General features: G+C 39.3%; 1 protein-coding gene across 2 annotated transcripts in view; it reads right to left on the bottom strand.

The window, feature by feature from the left end:
- mllt3 (MLLT3 super elongation complex subunit) overlaps positions 1-14,125 on the bottom strand; it is a 74,206-nt gene that overhangs the window by 21,959 nt on the left and 38,122 nt on the right. For both annotated transcript variants that reach the window (XM_052152153.1, XM_052152143.1), the window contains exons 4-7: positions 13,763-13,906; positions 12,482-12,520; positions 8,172-8,300; positions 5,421-5,999 (exon numbers count right to left, since the gene is read on the bottom strand). In XM_052152153.1, the coding sequence (XP_052008113.1) occupies positions 5,421-5,999; positions 8,172-8,300; positions 12,482-12,520; positions 13,763-13,906 (891 nt within the window). The remainder of the gene's footprint in view (positions 1-5,420; positions 6,000-8,171; positions 8,301-12,481; positions 12,521-13,762; positions 13,907-14,125) is intronic.

Below are 14,125 nucleotides of genomic sequence, written 5' to 3' on the forward strand. Positions count from 1 at the left end.
ACATCTCTCCACAACAAGCAGAACAATTTGAAGTATCCTTCATGTCCACAAACAGTACAGGACAAGTTATGCAAAAGAAGATTTACACTTAGGGTTAAGGATTTGAACAAACCCCCACTAATAAATCACTTAACCGCCTTGTTTTTGTCAATAACGTGTAAAAATGTGGTTTCAACGGCTAAGTCTTACCACTGAAGTCTGAATTTATGGTGAAGTGCTTTGTAAAAAGCACAAAACTGAAATGACCCTCTTCATGCTTCATGAGTTTAGCAGAGACAAATATGCAAAGCAGGTAGTCAGTACTGCCACCACACAGCTGGTCTGTGGCTTTACGACCATTGCCTCTGCTGTGGTGCCATAAATCTAGCAGTGGCTCTGAAACTGGCAACTTCTCTGCTTTAGAGCCATTGTTCCATTTCCTTCAAGCAAAGCACTTGTCTTACGGAGGACATCATAAACATATTTTAGGATTGAGTTACATCCACACCCCACCAGTCTGTTACTCTTCCTGACGTAGTGTTGCTAGTTGAAACACAAGCTTTAGATTTGGCTAGTGACTGTGGCACTTATCAGGATGCATTTAATAGAGTAAGTATAGTTTGGATGGATAGTTAACAAAGGAAAGGAAAAAAGGGAAGAGTTTTAAGTGTAATGTCTCATACACGAATCTTGGCTAAACGCAACAAACAAACCTGTACTTCCATGTGCCCATCGGTAATAACAGATGTTTTTACATACAGTGTCAACTTTAGTGCTACTTAAAATAATGTAGGACAAATACTGTACAAACACCATATCAACATCGGTTGTATGACAACATACAAAACAGAGACATAGATGACTAACAAAAATTTGTATATTACTCATCTACATGTCCATACAATGAAAAATGTACAATGCACAATTGACAATAGACAACACCCTCACATGCAACTGTTGTAAGAGAACTTACAGCATTTATTCACTTGTTTTTTTACTTATTCTTAATTTATTTCTGACATTATTTTCCTCTATTTATTGTTTTCTCAAATTGAACTCTTCACCATTACTTACTCATATGATAGTACAGAATGTATGGCTGGGCGATAAAACGATATCAATACTTATCGCGATAAAAAAAAAAACTTCACGATATCGACGATAAGCTTTTGAGTCATTTTCGATATTTAGCCTGTGTTCTACATCTAGTCATGCGTGTTGCTAAAAACGCTAGCAGTTTGGCTTTCTTATTGTATGTTTCCACTGGCGCGTGCTGAGCGAATGGGAGCGAGTGCTTTCAATTACTTCCTATGGAAGCCAAGCGTAAAGCTCGCGAGGTGGATTGTAAAATTGACAGCAGTGCGGGGCAAGCGGTTCCCTAGCGTTGGGAGTGGCTTTGTGCGGATTTCTTCTGCTTCATACAGTCTGAGGCTGCGTTTCCACTGAAGTTGCCATTGCCCCAGCTATGCAGGTCACTGCGTTACGGATCCCAGATTGATTTCTTATGGACTGCAAGACATGACAACGGTTACGCCCTCTCCTCGTCTCTAGTGAGCAGCGCGACAAAACATCAATGCCGGTTACATCATATCTCATCTTTCTGTGCTGTATTCTTGAATATTTTTAGCACTGAAACAGGCTTCACTGATGCCCTGTCCCGGGCCGTACCCGCATCCTCTTTTCCCCACATGTGCGTAAACATGAGGTGCGTGTTTCCAGAGCGCCTTTAGACCATAACGTTTTTTCTTTCGAAATTTAGTTTTATTAATCAGCATGTTCCAAACCTTTAATAATAAACAAATAGATTTCAGTTCTAATTTGGTGAAATTATTCATTCAATTATCATCATCAATTACTAGTTTGTAGTCTAGTCTTTCTCACTTTAATGAAAATAGAAAAATGGCCCATTCAGACTTTTACATTTTCAAAAGTTTCTCTCTGGAGATACCCCTGAACCCCCATACAGTATCATTCCTCAGTCACAAGGGCTTCTATGCCCCCATAGTTGGACATCTGTATGTAAAAAAAAAAAAATGAAAATAATTAATATATAACACACACACACACACACACACACACACACACACACACACACACACACACACACACACACACACACACACACACACACACACACACACACACACACACACACACACACACACACACACACACACACACAAAATGAACAGATCATCTAATAACATTCATATCCAACTGCACTCAATTGATAAACTCTAAAATATTGTAATATTTTCATAGAAGATCCCTGGTGTCGGGGCACCCTTTGCAGTTTTGTAAAGACTATTTAGACTTTTTAGGATTTTGTTTTCTCTTCTTTTTTGGAAATTCAAAAAATGTGCAATGTGCAAATGTGAATGAATATCGTGATAAATATCGATTTCGAATTATATGAAAAAGAATATTGTGATAATATTTTTTGCCATGTCGCCCAGCCCTAACAGAATGTATATTATATTGTATACTACATATTGAATTGTATTTTGTGCATTATGTTTACACATTCTATATTATGTGCAATAACATTAGTACTTGATATGGCATGATTACTGTGTTCATTGGAACAAATCAACATCAAACTCTTTGTAAGTCTAACTTAAGTGACCAGTAAATTGAATGAACGCTTTTCTGACACTACACTCAAAGTGATTTACACAGTTAACAGGGGACTCTCCTCAACCTCACCAGTGTGCAGCATCCACCTGGATGATGAAACGGCAGACACAGTGCGCCAGTATGCTTACCACACACCAGCTATCAGTGGAGAGGTGAGAGTGGAGTGATGGAGCCAATTAATGGATGGGGATTATTAGGAAGCCATGATTGATAAAAGGGCCAATGGGGGGAATTTAACCAGGACACTGGGGTTACAGCCCTACTCTTTTCAAGAAGTGTCCTGGGATTTTTAATGACCACAGAGAGTCAAGACTTCAGTTTAACATCTCATCCGAAAGACAGTATAGTGTCCCCATCAATATACTGGGGCATTAGGACCTAGAGAGTCCACAGGGTGATCACCCCCTGCTAGACACCCTAATACCTCTTCCATAAATGAATCTGATTCCATTCCCACTCATTAAAATAAAAGTCCATGCTTTTTAGTAATTTATGTCCAAAAGATCTTTATTCACTAATACTTGTTACAATGTTTCTGTCTAAAAGTCTGGACAAAAGCAGCAACTTCCTCTACTGCCAAAGAATCCTTCACCACTAACATTCACAATGTATTTGAGTCTTTTGAAGAGCAGTAGGCTAATACTTTCAGACTTGGTAACCCAAAGAGAAAAGCACCTGGTATTCGTCAGTTGTCATAAACACTGAAGTTTCTTCCCGTCCCTCTAGTTTTAAAGTGGGGGATTAAAGGAAATCTCTTATCTATTCATTGTGTCCTTTGTCCTTTCTTCATTCTTCTCGGGTGCCATAAAACCATAAATCTCAGCACTTGCTTTTTTACCAATAAAACAGCCCTGATTTATGAGCTGCTCTCTTACTGAAGGTAAATGAACCTTGTATCTAGTAACACTACTGTCAAAGCCAAAAACATTCAAGCATCGATCTACATGAACTCGTATATTTCAAAGCAAGGATCAGCCACAAATGAAATCAAGACTAATTCAGTGACACTGCAATAAGCAGTGGAGTCAACGAGGTGTGGATCTCACCTAAATTGCAGTGCAATTTTGTGACTTGCATTGCAATTTACATTCAGTCTGAAACACATGCAGGCTAATGTTGAGGGACAAGCCAATCTACAATAACATGAAATTAGATTGGTATTACATCAGCGCTTTTGTTTTGAAAAGAAGCCTAGCAGTATAAACGTTGTATGGCTTCATCCAGATACCAGATTTCCTGAGAGGTCTAGCAATGGTCTAGCACTGATTTCCTGTATCCAACCCAGACAAATGGGGCCTCAGCTCCTGGACACCCACCAAGTTTATTGGCTCCCCTCTCACACCAGACCTCCATTATCACAGTCCTCTTAGAGCCGGTCTCAACTTCTTTGTTTGATGTTCACATTGAAGCCCATGTCCCAAAAACACTCACCAGTAATAGCCAAGCACATTTCAGCAAGACCTCATCTATCGAACACAAGAGCTTATACCAAATACAGTGTCCTGAAATCCATTGTTCTTTTTCCTTTATAGATAAATCTGTGCCAACTTACAAGGCACTTTCAAAGAACAAGGTACAAAATAGGGCTTAAAACTCAGAGCAATTAGTCAATGGTAAGTATTCTTTTTTTTATTTTTCAGCAAATGGTCAGTGAAACAGAGGTGCTTAACGTTCAGGAAATGTTGATTGACAACTATATTAGGTCACTAAATTTCACCCTTTTTTTTAATGCCATTTTTCAACTGGGTTACCAAAACATGTCCACTTACTGTTTAAAACACTGATTTGTATGAATTTGTAATTTTCCAGAGAGAAATGTTAAACAAACAGTTAAATTATTTAAAAACATGGGATTGGTGCCTGTAAAACACCAATGTGTACCATAATCGTGCTAAGTGCCACACATTAACCTTGCAAAATGCCTTCAACAATCATTATGAAATCCAGATTTTGGTTACACCACTGTTAAATGAACTGTATTCCAATTAAGAACAAATGCTCTTTTGATAAGATTGTTGATAAACAGCTCATCAGAAGCTTACATACTGTAAACTGGAGACACATCACAGTTAAAAGACACAATAGAGTGCAACATTGCCTGCCCACTTTTTCAGCGGTCTTGGTTCCAGAAGTATTTTGCAAATTTTTTTTCATAGGGGATTTCATAAAATCCTTTATAAAAGTTTGAGCCATGAACCAAATCAACCAGCTCCGAAGTGAATCACAACATTGCAAACTTTAATTTGAAGCAGAGATGTATTTGAAAATCAGACAAAAAGTCAAAATATACCAGTACTTAACAGTACTTAAAATATACTGAGTACTTAACGTCTTTAATGGAGGGAATGATCTACAATCCCATTAAATATTGCGATGGACAAAATCAAATTAAAATGATGTAAAAATCTAAAACTATTGTTTAAAATTTGTTGATTATAAGTAAATAAACTGAATTACACATTTTTATATACTAAATATATTCATATATATGCAAATATATAAGTAATTTAAGAGTGTAGGGAGACGGAATTGTTTCGGTCCTTCACAGTGTGTCATTAGTGTGGCTGCAGAGCTCTTTTGGTGCACTTTGTTTGCCTTGAAATTAGTTGAAATAATGCAGACTGGTGGCTTCAAAAGGGGCATATACCACCAATTAACAAGCTCGGAGCTCATGGTTTTTGTTAAAAAATCTATTCCCCTATGGAAAAAGTGAATATAATTTTAACTTTAGTAAACATCAGGGGACAATTAACATTCTCAACCAGTCTTTGTAGCAAAAGTATGATCATTAGTAATGCACTTACATCTGATCTTGTGAACATGCTGTCCTCCATGTCAGAGTCATTTGGGTCCAACACATCCTTGAAGGGAGGTAATGCTGCTGGTTTCCTCTTTTCTGAAAGTTCACTATTTTGTAACTTACTCTGCCGGATTTGTGACTTGTCCTTCAGAACTTTTTTGTCCAGATGGTGGTGCTGGATCAAGGTGGGACAAGCATGCAGCTTTTGAGAGCTCTCAGAAAAACTGCTTTTCCGTTTTTTGGTAACATTGCCTTCACTGTCCAACACAGGCCGCCGTTTACTCTGTACCAAGTTTGAGAAGCTGACCTCTGATGGCTGCTGCTCCTTTGACAAGACCTTGGGCTCCTTGAATCCCATCTGAGGAACGGGGTGAGCTTCCTGAAGTGGTTGATTCTCTTTGGGTTTTTTAGAATCTTTAGAGAGTTTGTCGGAGTCCTTGCTGAAATCTCTGAAGGCACTTTTGGACTCTTTTGAGTCTTTGGAAGGCTTGTCCTTGTGCTCCTTGGACGGTTTGTGGAGTTTTAGGGAGCTGCTGCTGATATTGTTTGTGGTAGTAAGAGCACTGCTGCTTTTGGACCCATCCTTTAAAAGAGAATATTGCAATATTAAGAAATGCGTATGCAAATATACTAGTAAATCTGGTTCTATGCTGAATTAATGATTTGCATTTACATTTATTCATTAAGCATTTTGTTCAAAGAGACCTGCACAGCAGTTCCATGGAACAGTGATGGTATCAGATAGTAATACCATGCTACTTTGATATATAACATGGCATTATTACCATCATGTACTAAGGTATTTACATAGTTCTTCAAATACCACCATGGTACTTTCATGGTAACATGGTAGTAAAAAACCATGGTAGCAGTACTATGTCACCATATCTAAAATAAATAGATAAACTAAAAATAGGTAGTACCACAGCAATTTTGGTCATTTTGCTAGTTCACATAAGAAAAATACATGAACAACTGATATATAGATATTAAAATATTGATCTTGCCTACCAATATAATTTTCTATAATGTTTTGAAGTAAACAGATCCAGTTTACATAAGGCGTCTTTAACTACTATGTACGGACATAAAAAGCATTTGATATAATGTACTTACAGTATTGTGTATATACTTTTTGATCTGCAAAACGGTGCTCTGAGGTTGGGGTATGGGTAAGTGTAGGATCAATAGTGTAATTACACATATGAAATAAAACAATTTTACAAATATTTTTACATAATAAGTACATTGAATCAAATACTTAATTTTGTAATGGAAGTATATAGAACTTAAACCCACTTAATGTGGTGAGCAGAAAGTATTTCATTAGATTTAATGAGAGGGTTATCCTACCTGCAGGTCAAGTTAACTGGCCCCTGTCTAGACAGAGGAGGTGTTACAAGCTGCCCTGACTACTTTTAAACCTTTTATTTGGTCTTATCTGCTGTTAAGAACACAAACACACAAAAGCAGATGTGTCTAAAGACAAAAAGTTTTTTCCCTCTTCTTTGAACTTTTAAGGCTTTAACTGAACTTAATGCAGCCACTTTAACAGCAACCATGAACTATTAAGGGACAGCAATGTAATTGTACACCCGTAACCATTAGCTTTTAAGGTAAACACATTGAGAACACAGGTGACAGTGTACTCATGGGCTTTAAACCCATACAACTGTCATTTAAATTGCTTGGATGCCAGTAAATTTAGATTTTATTTGAAGTGCAATCACTTTCATTGTACTGAAAACAAAAGCACCGTCTGCATTCTTTAAAGATTGCTTTTAGAAGAAAGTCATATGTATTTGGAAAGACATGGGGGTGAGCACATGTTGACAGAATGTACTTTATTTGGGTAAATTAACCCTTTGATAAACTAGTGCATTTTTGTAATGCCAAAATGCTCAAAATATCTTGCAAAGAATCAAATCATCTGCATTTCTTCAAGGTAAAAAAAAAAAAGAAGACTTTTCTGAAGACCATTATGCATGACAATTCATCAACCTAGCAAAATTAAGTGGAGGAAGGGGAGAAGGGCAACAAAGTGCAGATTGTCATTTTTGTTTTTGCTGTAGAGACCGGTATAGTAGTGCAGCGGAGGTTGGCTGCGAATGACCCTTGATCTGTCAGTAATCCATCACGAATGAACAGTAATCCAGTTAAACGACCTGTTTGGATTGTGAACCATTTCCATGTGCACCACGAGCTCTTGTAAGTTCACTGTAAGAGCTAGCATACAACACAAGCTATTTAATGGCTGTGATAATGCACAGGAAAATAAAAACACATCTAAATTGGAAAAATGTGGCAGTGTACATTAATGTGTAATTTGCTCGAGTAATAGCTAATGTGGTTTAATAGATGTGGGTATAAAAAGCTCCAGCGTCTGAGGTTTCAGCGCAAAAATCCAGGAAACTGCGCTAACCTCTTTGTTTCTTGTAAAAAAAAATATTTTTCCTCATTAAAACTAACTTTTCAGACAGATTAAAGAAAAAAAACTTCAGAAAATGCAAACGTGTTCTGTCTAGAAAATAATCTCGTAGCATATGCAAAACCCTGTCGTATCGAGACACCCAGTAAGTCAGTTTACGTCATTGGAATGCCAGCATGTGCTTTCTCGGCAGCCATAAATACTTGACTTAAGCAGAAGTTTAACATCTCTAAAATCCTCAGCATTAAATACCCTTAACATCTTTCAACTTGTCAAATATGCAGGATTAATTAGGACTCCTGGAGGAACTGGGAGATCAACACTCACCTTTGGCCCTGGGAAGGACTTGCTCTTTTTCACATCAGAGAAGGTCATTGTTAATGAACTGCTGGGTAATGTGGGCAGCTTGAGATGCTGACCGAACAGAGAAGTGGAGCCTTCCTGCATTACCATAACCTAACAGATAAAAGATGAAAAATACTGATGATGAGTGCGGTGAACCTGCAGCAAACCTTTCGCAACAATGAACAATTTGCCGCAAGTTTGCAGCAAAGGTTGTTTGCATATGAAAATATTCAGTGCCGAATTTGCGGCACATTTGCAATGAACTCTCGATTTTTGTAAGGGTAGCTGCACAGTAACTGATGCATTTTGCCCAACAGAGCCTTCCTCAGGGTGTGTCAGGATACCAGTCGGCTACAGGTGTAGGTGTAATTAACTAGTCTATGATGTGGTGTAAGTCCAAAATATAAACATAAATACATAAAATATCAGAATCAGAATGAGCTTTATTGCCAAGTGTTCTCACATACACAAGGAGATGATAGGAGAAACAAGTGCACACAGAAAATTACAGTGAGACACAGAATATAAAACAAGGTAGGAGTATAAATAGACATACAAATAATAGGACATACATGTATACATGTGCAAGTGGTAATGTATGCGCAAGGCAGGGGTATGTACAGTTATTGAATTAAATATGTGAATTTACATATGTACATGAGATATGTATTTACATTATTGCACTATGGGGGAGTCCTGAGGCAGTTTAATTATTCATGAGGAAAATAGCCTGAGGGTAAAAACTGTTCTTGTGCCTGGATGTCCTGGTGCACAGTAGCGCCAGCTAGAGGGTAACAGTTCAAAGAGGGAGTGAGCAGGGTGTGTGGGGTCCAGAGTGATTCTACCTGCACATTTCCTCACTCTGAAGATGCACAGGTCTTGGAGGGTGGGCAGGGGGCACCAATAACCCTCTCAGAAGTCCTGACTGTCAGTTGTAGTTTACTTCTGTCGGATTTGGTGTCTACACCATACGGTTATAGATCTACACAGGACAGACTCAATGATAGCCAAGTAGAACTGTGTCAGCAGCACCTGTGGCAGGTTGAACTTCCTCAGCTTGGGAAGGAAGTACAACTTCTGCTGAGCCTTCTTTACAATGGAGTCAAAGTGGGTGTCCCACTTCAGGTCCTGAGAGATGGTAGAGCCAATAACCTGAAAGACTCCACTGCTGCCACAGTGCGGTTCAGGATGGTGAGGGGTGCAGGGGGATTTCTCCTGAAATCCACTATCATCTCCACTGTTTTGAGGGTGATCAGTTCAAGGCTGTTGTGACCGCACCAGACAGCCAGCTGATCAACCTCCCATCTGTATGCAGACTCGTCACAGTCACGGATGAGGCTGATGACAGTGGTGTCGTCTGCAAATTTCAGGAGATTAACAGTGGGGTCTTTTGCAGTGCAGTCATTTATGAACAGGGAGAAGAGCATTGGAGAGAGAACGCATCAGAGGAGCACCAGTGCTAATAGTGAGGGTTCCTGGATGTGAGTTTCCCCAGTCTCACTAGCTGCTGCCTATCTGTCAGAAAGCATGTGATCCATTGACAGATTGGGGTGGGCATGGAGAGCTGGGTCAGTTTGGTTGAGAAGGTCAGGCATGATGGTATTCAAGGCTGAACTGAAGTCCACAAATAGGATCTTTGCATAAGTCCCAGGTCTGTTGAGGTGCTGCAGAATATAATGAAGTCCCATCTTGACAGCATCATCCACAGACCTGTTTGCTTGGCAAGCAAGCTGAAGGAGGTCCAGCAGGTGTCCAGTGATGCCATTCAAGTAGGCAAAAACCAGTCTCTCAAATTACTTCATGACCACAGAAGTGAGAGCGACAGGTCAGTAGTCATTTATGGGGCTTTTCCACTGTACGGTACAACTCGACTCAACTCGTTTCTGCTTGCTTTTTCACTGTGGATAGTACCAGGTACCTGATACTGTTTTTAGTACCACCTCGGTCGAGGTTCCAAGCGAGCCGAGCAGATACTAAATGTGACGTCAAAATCCTGCAGATCACGGATTGGTCAGGGAGAATTGTCAATACCAGCGTCACTGGATTCCAACATGTGGCAACAGAGACAACAGTATCATGTGTTCACGTGACTTTCGAATTGTGAAAAAAGAAATAGCTGTGCAAAACCATGCCATGGTCAATAAAGGAGGTGCAGACGGTCCACTCATTAGCGATGAGCGAAACGAAAATGTCTCTCAGGAAGCTTCTCAGCTGTTGGCCACACACCGCTACCACCGGAACTACCAACAGTGTAGGGAAAAGTAAAAAAAAAAACAAAAACAAAAAAAAAAACTTGTGTGACTACAGAAACATTAAGGAAAAGTGGAAGTGGTTTGACCAAATGGACACTATCTATACCAGTGAGCAATGGGAGGGAGAGTGCCCTGGACTCAGTCACGATGGAGGATGGTACATTTTGTTACGTTAACTCTATATTCTGCTTGAAAGCTTCACTTTATTTAGTTGACCAGCTACTGGAAGCTTGCTTCTAAAACAAACAGGCCAATTTAACCATTACACTTGTGTAAAATCACCATGCAACAACTGCTTTACGCAGCACAATGAGCTAGTAGCTAACAGCTAGCGTCGTGTTATTGTTTTGGTCAGTTGGTTTCATGTTTAAGATGATGTCACGGCAGTAGAGGCAGCGCAACTATGATGATCAGCCTATAATCCCACCCACGTTGAGATGACAGTAAACTGCAGTGGAAATGTAAGCTCAGAAATGTAAAGCAAGTATAGTTGAGGCGAGTCGAACCATAAAGTGCAGTGGAAAATTAGCATAAGTCTTGAGATTTTGGGTTTATTGGGTACCGGAATGATGGTGAAGTAATTGAAGCAGCAGGGAACTTCACACTGCTCCAGTGATCTATTGAATATCTGTGTGAAGATGGGGACCAGTTGGTCAGTACAGACTTTAAGACAGGCAGGCCAAACACTGTCTGGGCTTGAAGCTTTCCAAGTCTTTTGTTTACGAAAGACCTGGCCCACATCCTTCTCACAGATCATAAGTGCAGATTGAGTAGCAGGAGGGGGGGTTCCAGGAGGTGTTGGTGTGCGTGTGTGAAGTGAAGATCAGAGCGGGGGAGGGGTGTGAGACTGGGCATTTCAAACCTGCAGTAAAACACATTCAGTTCATCAGCCATTAGTGGCTGATGAACAGAGCGAGGAGCGAGGAGGTGGTGTCCTGTACTTGGTGATGCTTTTTAGGCCTTTCCACAGATGCAGGATTGTTGGCTGCAAAAAATAAAATATATATGCTTTTCATAGTTTTCCTTAGTAAGTGTGTTCCTGGCCAGGTTATACAATGTTTTATCCCCACTTCTCTAAGCATCCTCCTTTGCATAATGAAGCTGTCTGAGACTTCCTGTATACCATGGTTTATCGGTATGGAATAATAAAAATGTCCTAGTAGGGATGCACATATCCTCACAGAAACTGATATAAGATGTCAAAGTATCTGGGAGTTCACACAGGTCTGTGGCAGCAGCCTCAAAAACACTCCAATAAGTGCAGTCAAAGCAGCCTTGTAGTTCCAGCTCTGCTTCATTGGTCCATCTCTTTACAGTTCCTTACTTCAGGCTGAGCTGATTTTAGTTTCTGCTTGGAGGAGTCAAGGTGCTTGGGAGAAGATGAACCAGACAGTCCTACAGCTGCACGTGGGAGAGCGCGATATGCATCCATTACAGTGGTGTAGCAGTGGTCCAATATATTTAATTCTCTGGTGGGGCATATGATGTGTAGTTTGTATTTTGGCAGTTTACAGGTGAGGTTAGCTTTATTAAAATCTCCAAGAATAATGATAAGAGAGTCCAGGTATTGTTGCTCCATTTCTGTGATGGATCAGTCAACTTTTGCAATGCTGCGTTCACGCATGCTTGTGGCGGGATATAAACACTCATAAGAATGAACAAGGAAAACACCCGCGGTGAGTAGAAAGGCTTACAGTTAATGAAGAGCACCTCAAAATTAGGACAGTTATACATAAACCCCAGTATAACTAATACAAAAGAGCACCTACATACCTACATACATACTATTAAAGAAAATAAACTTTATATAAATACTAATAATTATTAGTATCCTTCCTGACAACTTTTTATTGTAAATGTGATGAGCCAATTAACAAAGGCTTTTTCATCTTTATACTAGAAAACATGTCTTGGACTATTTTTGTATATGCCATGATGGAAACCTAACCAATGACCACCTGTGTTTCAACTTTCTATGAAAAAAAGGCCCTTTAAGCAAGCAGTGCTTCAAAATGTATTGAATATGGTGTTTGTTCTTACTTTAGAGTCCTCTGAAGATCTTTTGTGAGGATCACGTTGCTGTTAAGGAGGAAAAAACAAATATTACAGTTCGAAAGTGGACTAAGAATCACCTTCAACCCCCTTTCCCTATTCATTCACACACACACACACACACACACACACACACACACACACACACACACACACACACACACACACACACACACACACACACACACACACACACACACACACACACACACACACACACACACTATAATACACATTTTGGAAAGAGGCACCATTCTTGGACTGATGTAATGACAGAAAGCATTCAACTTCCAAAACAATCAGGTAAATTGGAAAGGACCCTTCTCGGTTACCACCAAGTTAAACTGATATTGCTCTCGCTAACGGTTCTCACTTAATTAAAACAACTTCCCGCACCACTGAACTCTGTGCCAATAAACTATTTTGATTCCTGCCATGCCTCATCTGTAAGCCAGACAAGCACCAAAGGATATGGTGTCATACTCCCTGCTGTAAACCATTAGAATTACTGGAATGAGGCAAGAGAGGGTGAACTAAAGCTACAGAGCTGTCCCTCACAAGAAGATTTTTTTCTTTGAATATGTCTAAAATTGTTTGAATTTGTATAAAGAGTGTGGATTCCTTTGGCAAAGGGCCAAGGACAACTGCAGCTTCCTGTAGTGATAGATGGTCGGGTTAAGACTAGCCCAATCAAATCATGTAAAATTACTTATTGTCTTGGTTGATGGAAAGAGTAATTCCATTAGGACCGATTGCCTGAAAATGGCTTTCATCTCTAAAGGGCTTTTTAAGAGTACAAGCAGCCTAAGGGGACATCATTGCGTTTTTCACCGGTGAACGTAGGGTATGTATTTTAAACCCACGAGGCCAACTAGTCATTTCTCTTGCAAAAATACCTTTCATTTTAAATGGCTCCAACACTGATCAAATAGCCATCTGTGAAAACGAATGAGGCTAATTGTACGACAATTGCAAAATAGAAATGTGTTCTCCACTACCGTCCTCTCTTTGAGATCATAAAACTGATAAATCGGTACTTTTATTAGAAGTGTGCATTCAGATTAGGAACCTATAATATGGAAGCCACATGGCAGGGACAATCCTCCAGTCATATAGAACATAACATCTCAAAGGTTTGATTCACAATTCACTAAAATTTGTATATTGTCTCAATAGTTCAATATAATCATAATGTGGCCTGTATTTATAAGTATAATAAATGTCACCAGGTCCTTGCTGATTCCAACCCCTAGTTCATACTGTACATACCCCTCCGGCCTTGAACAGCTTCTTGCGGAACTCTTCAGTAGGGTTGTTGAAAGTGAGCTTTTCACAACGCAGATGATTGACAGGTGGGTGGCCCTCCAAGTGCAGGAACAAATCGTAGTCAAAGCGCACCTTTTTTGGTTCTTCCTAGCAAAAAAATGACCAAACATTTGAAAAAAAAAAAAAGGTATAAAAAATTAGTCCAGGACAAAAAAAAAAAAAAAAGTGTTGCACTTGATTGAAATATTTCTCATGATTTAAAAAACCTTTTGATCTGAATGCGTATGCTTAAATTTATTAAAATTAGTTTTGTAGACAAAAATAGAATTGTGCCAACATATTAATTTATTAGAAAACAAAAATTTT

Source organism: Xyrauchen texanus, chromosome 2 (assembly GCF_025860055.1).
Source record: "Xyrauchen texanus isolate HMW12.3.18 chromosome 2, RBS_HiC_50CHRs, whole genome shotgun sequence".
NCBI classification, from domain to species: Eukaryota; Metazoa; Chordata; class Actinopteri; order Cypriniformes; family Catostomidae; genus Xyrauchen; species Xyrauchen texanus.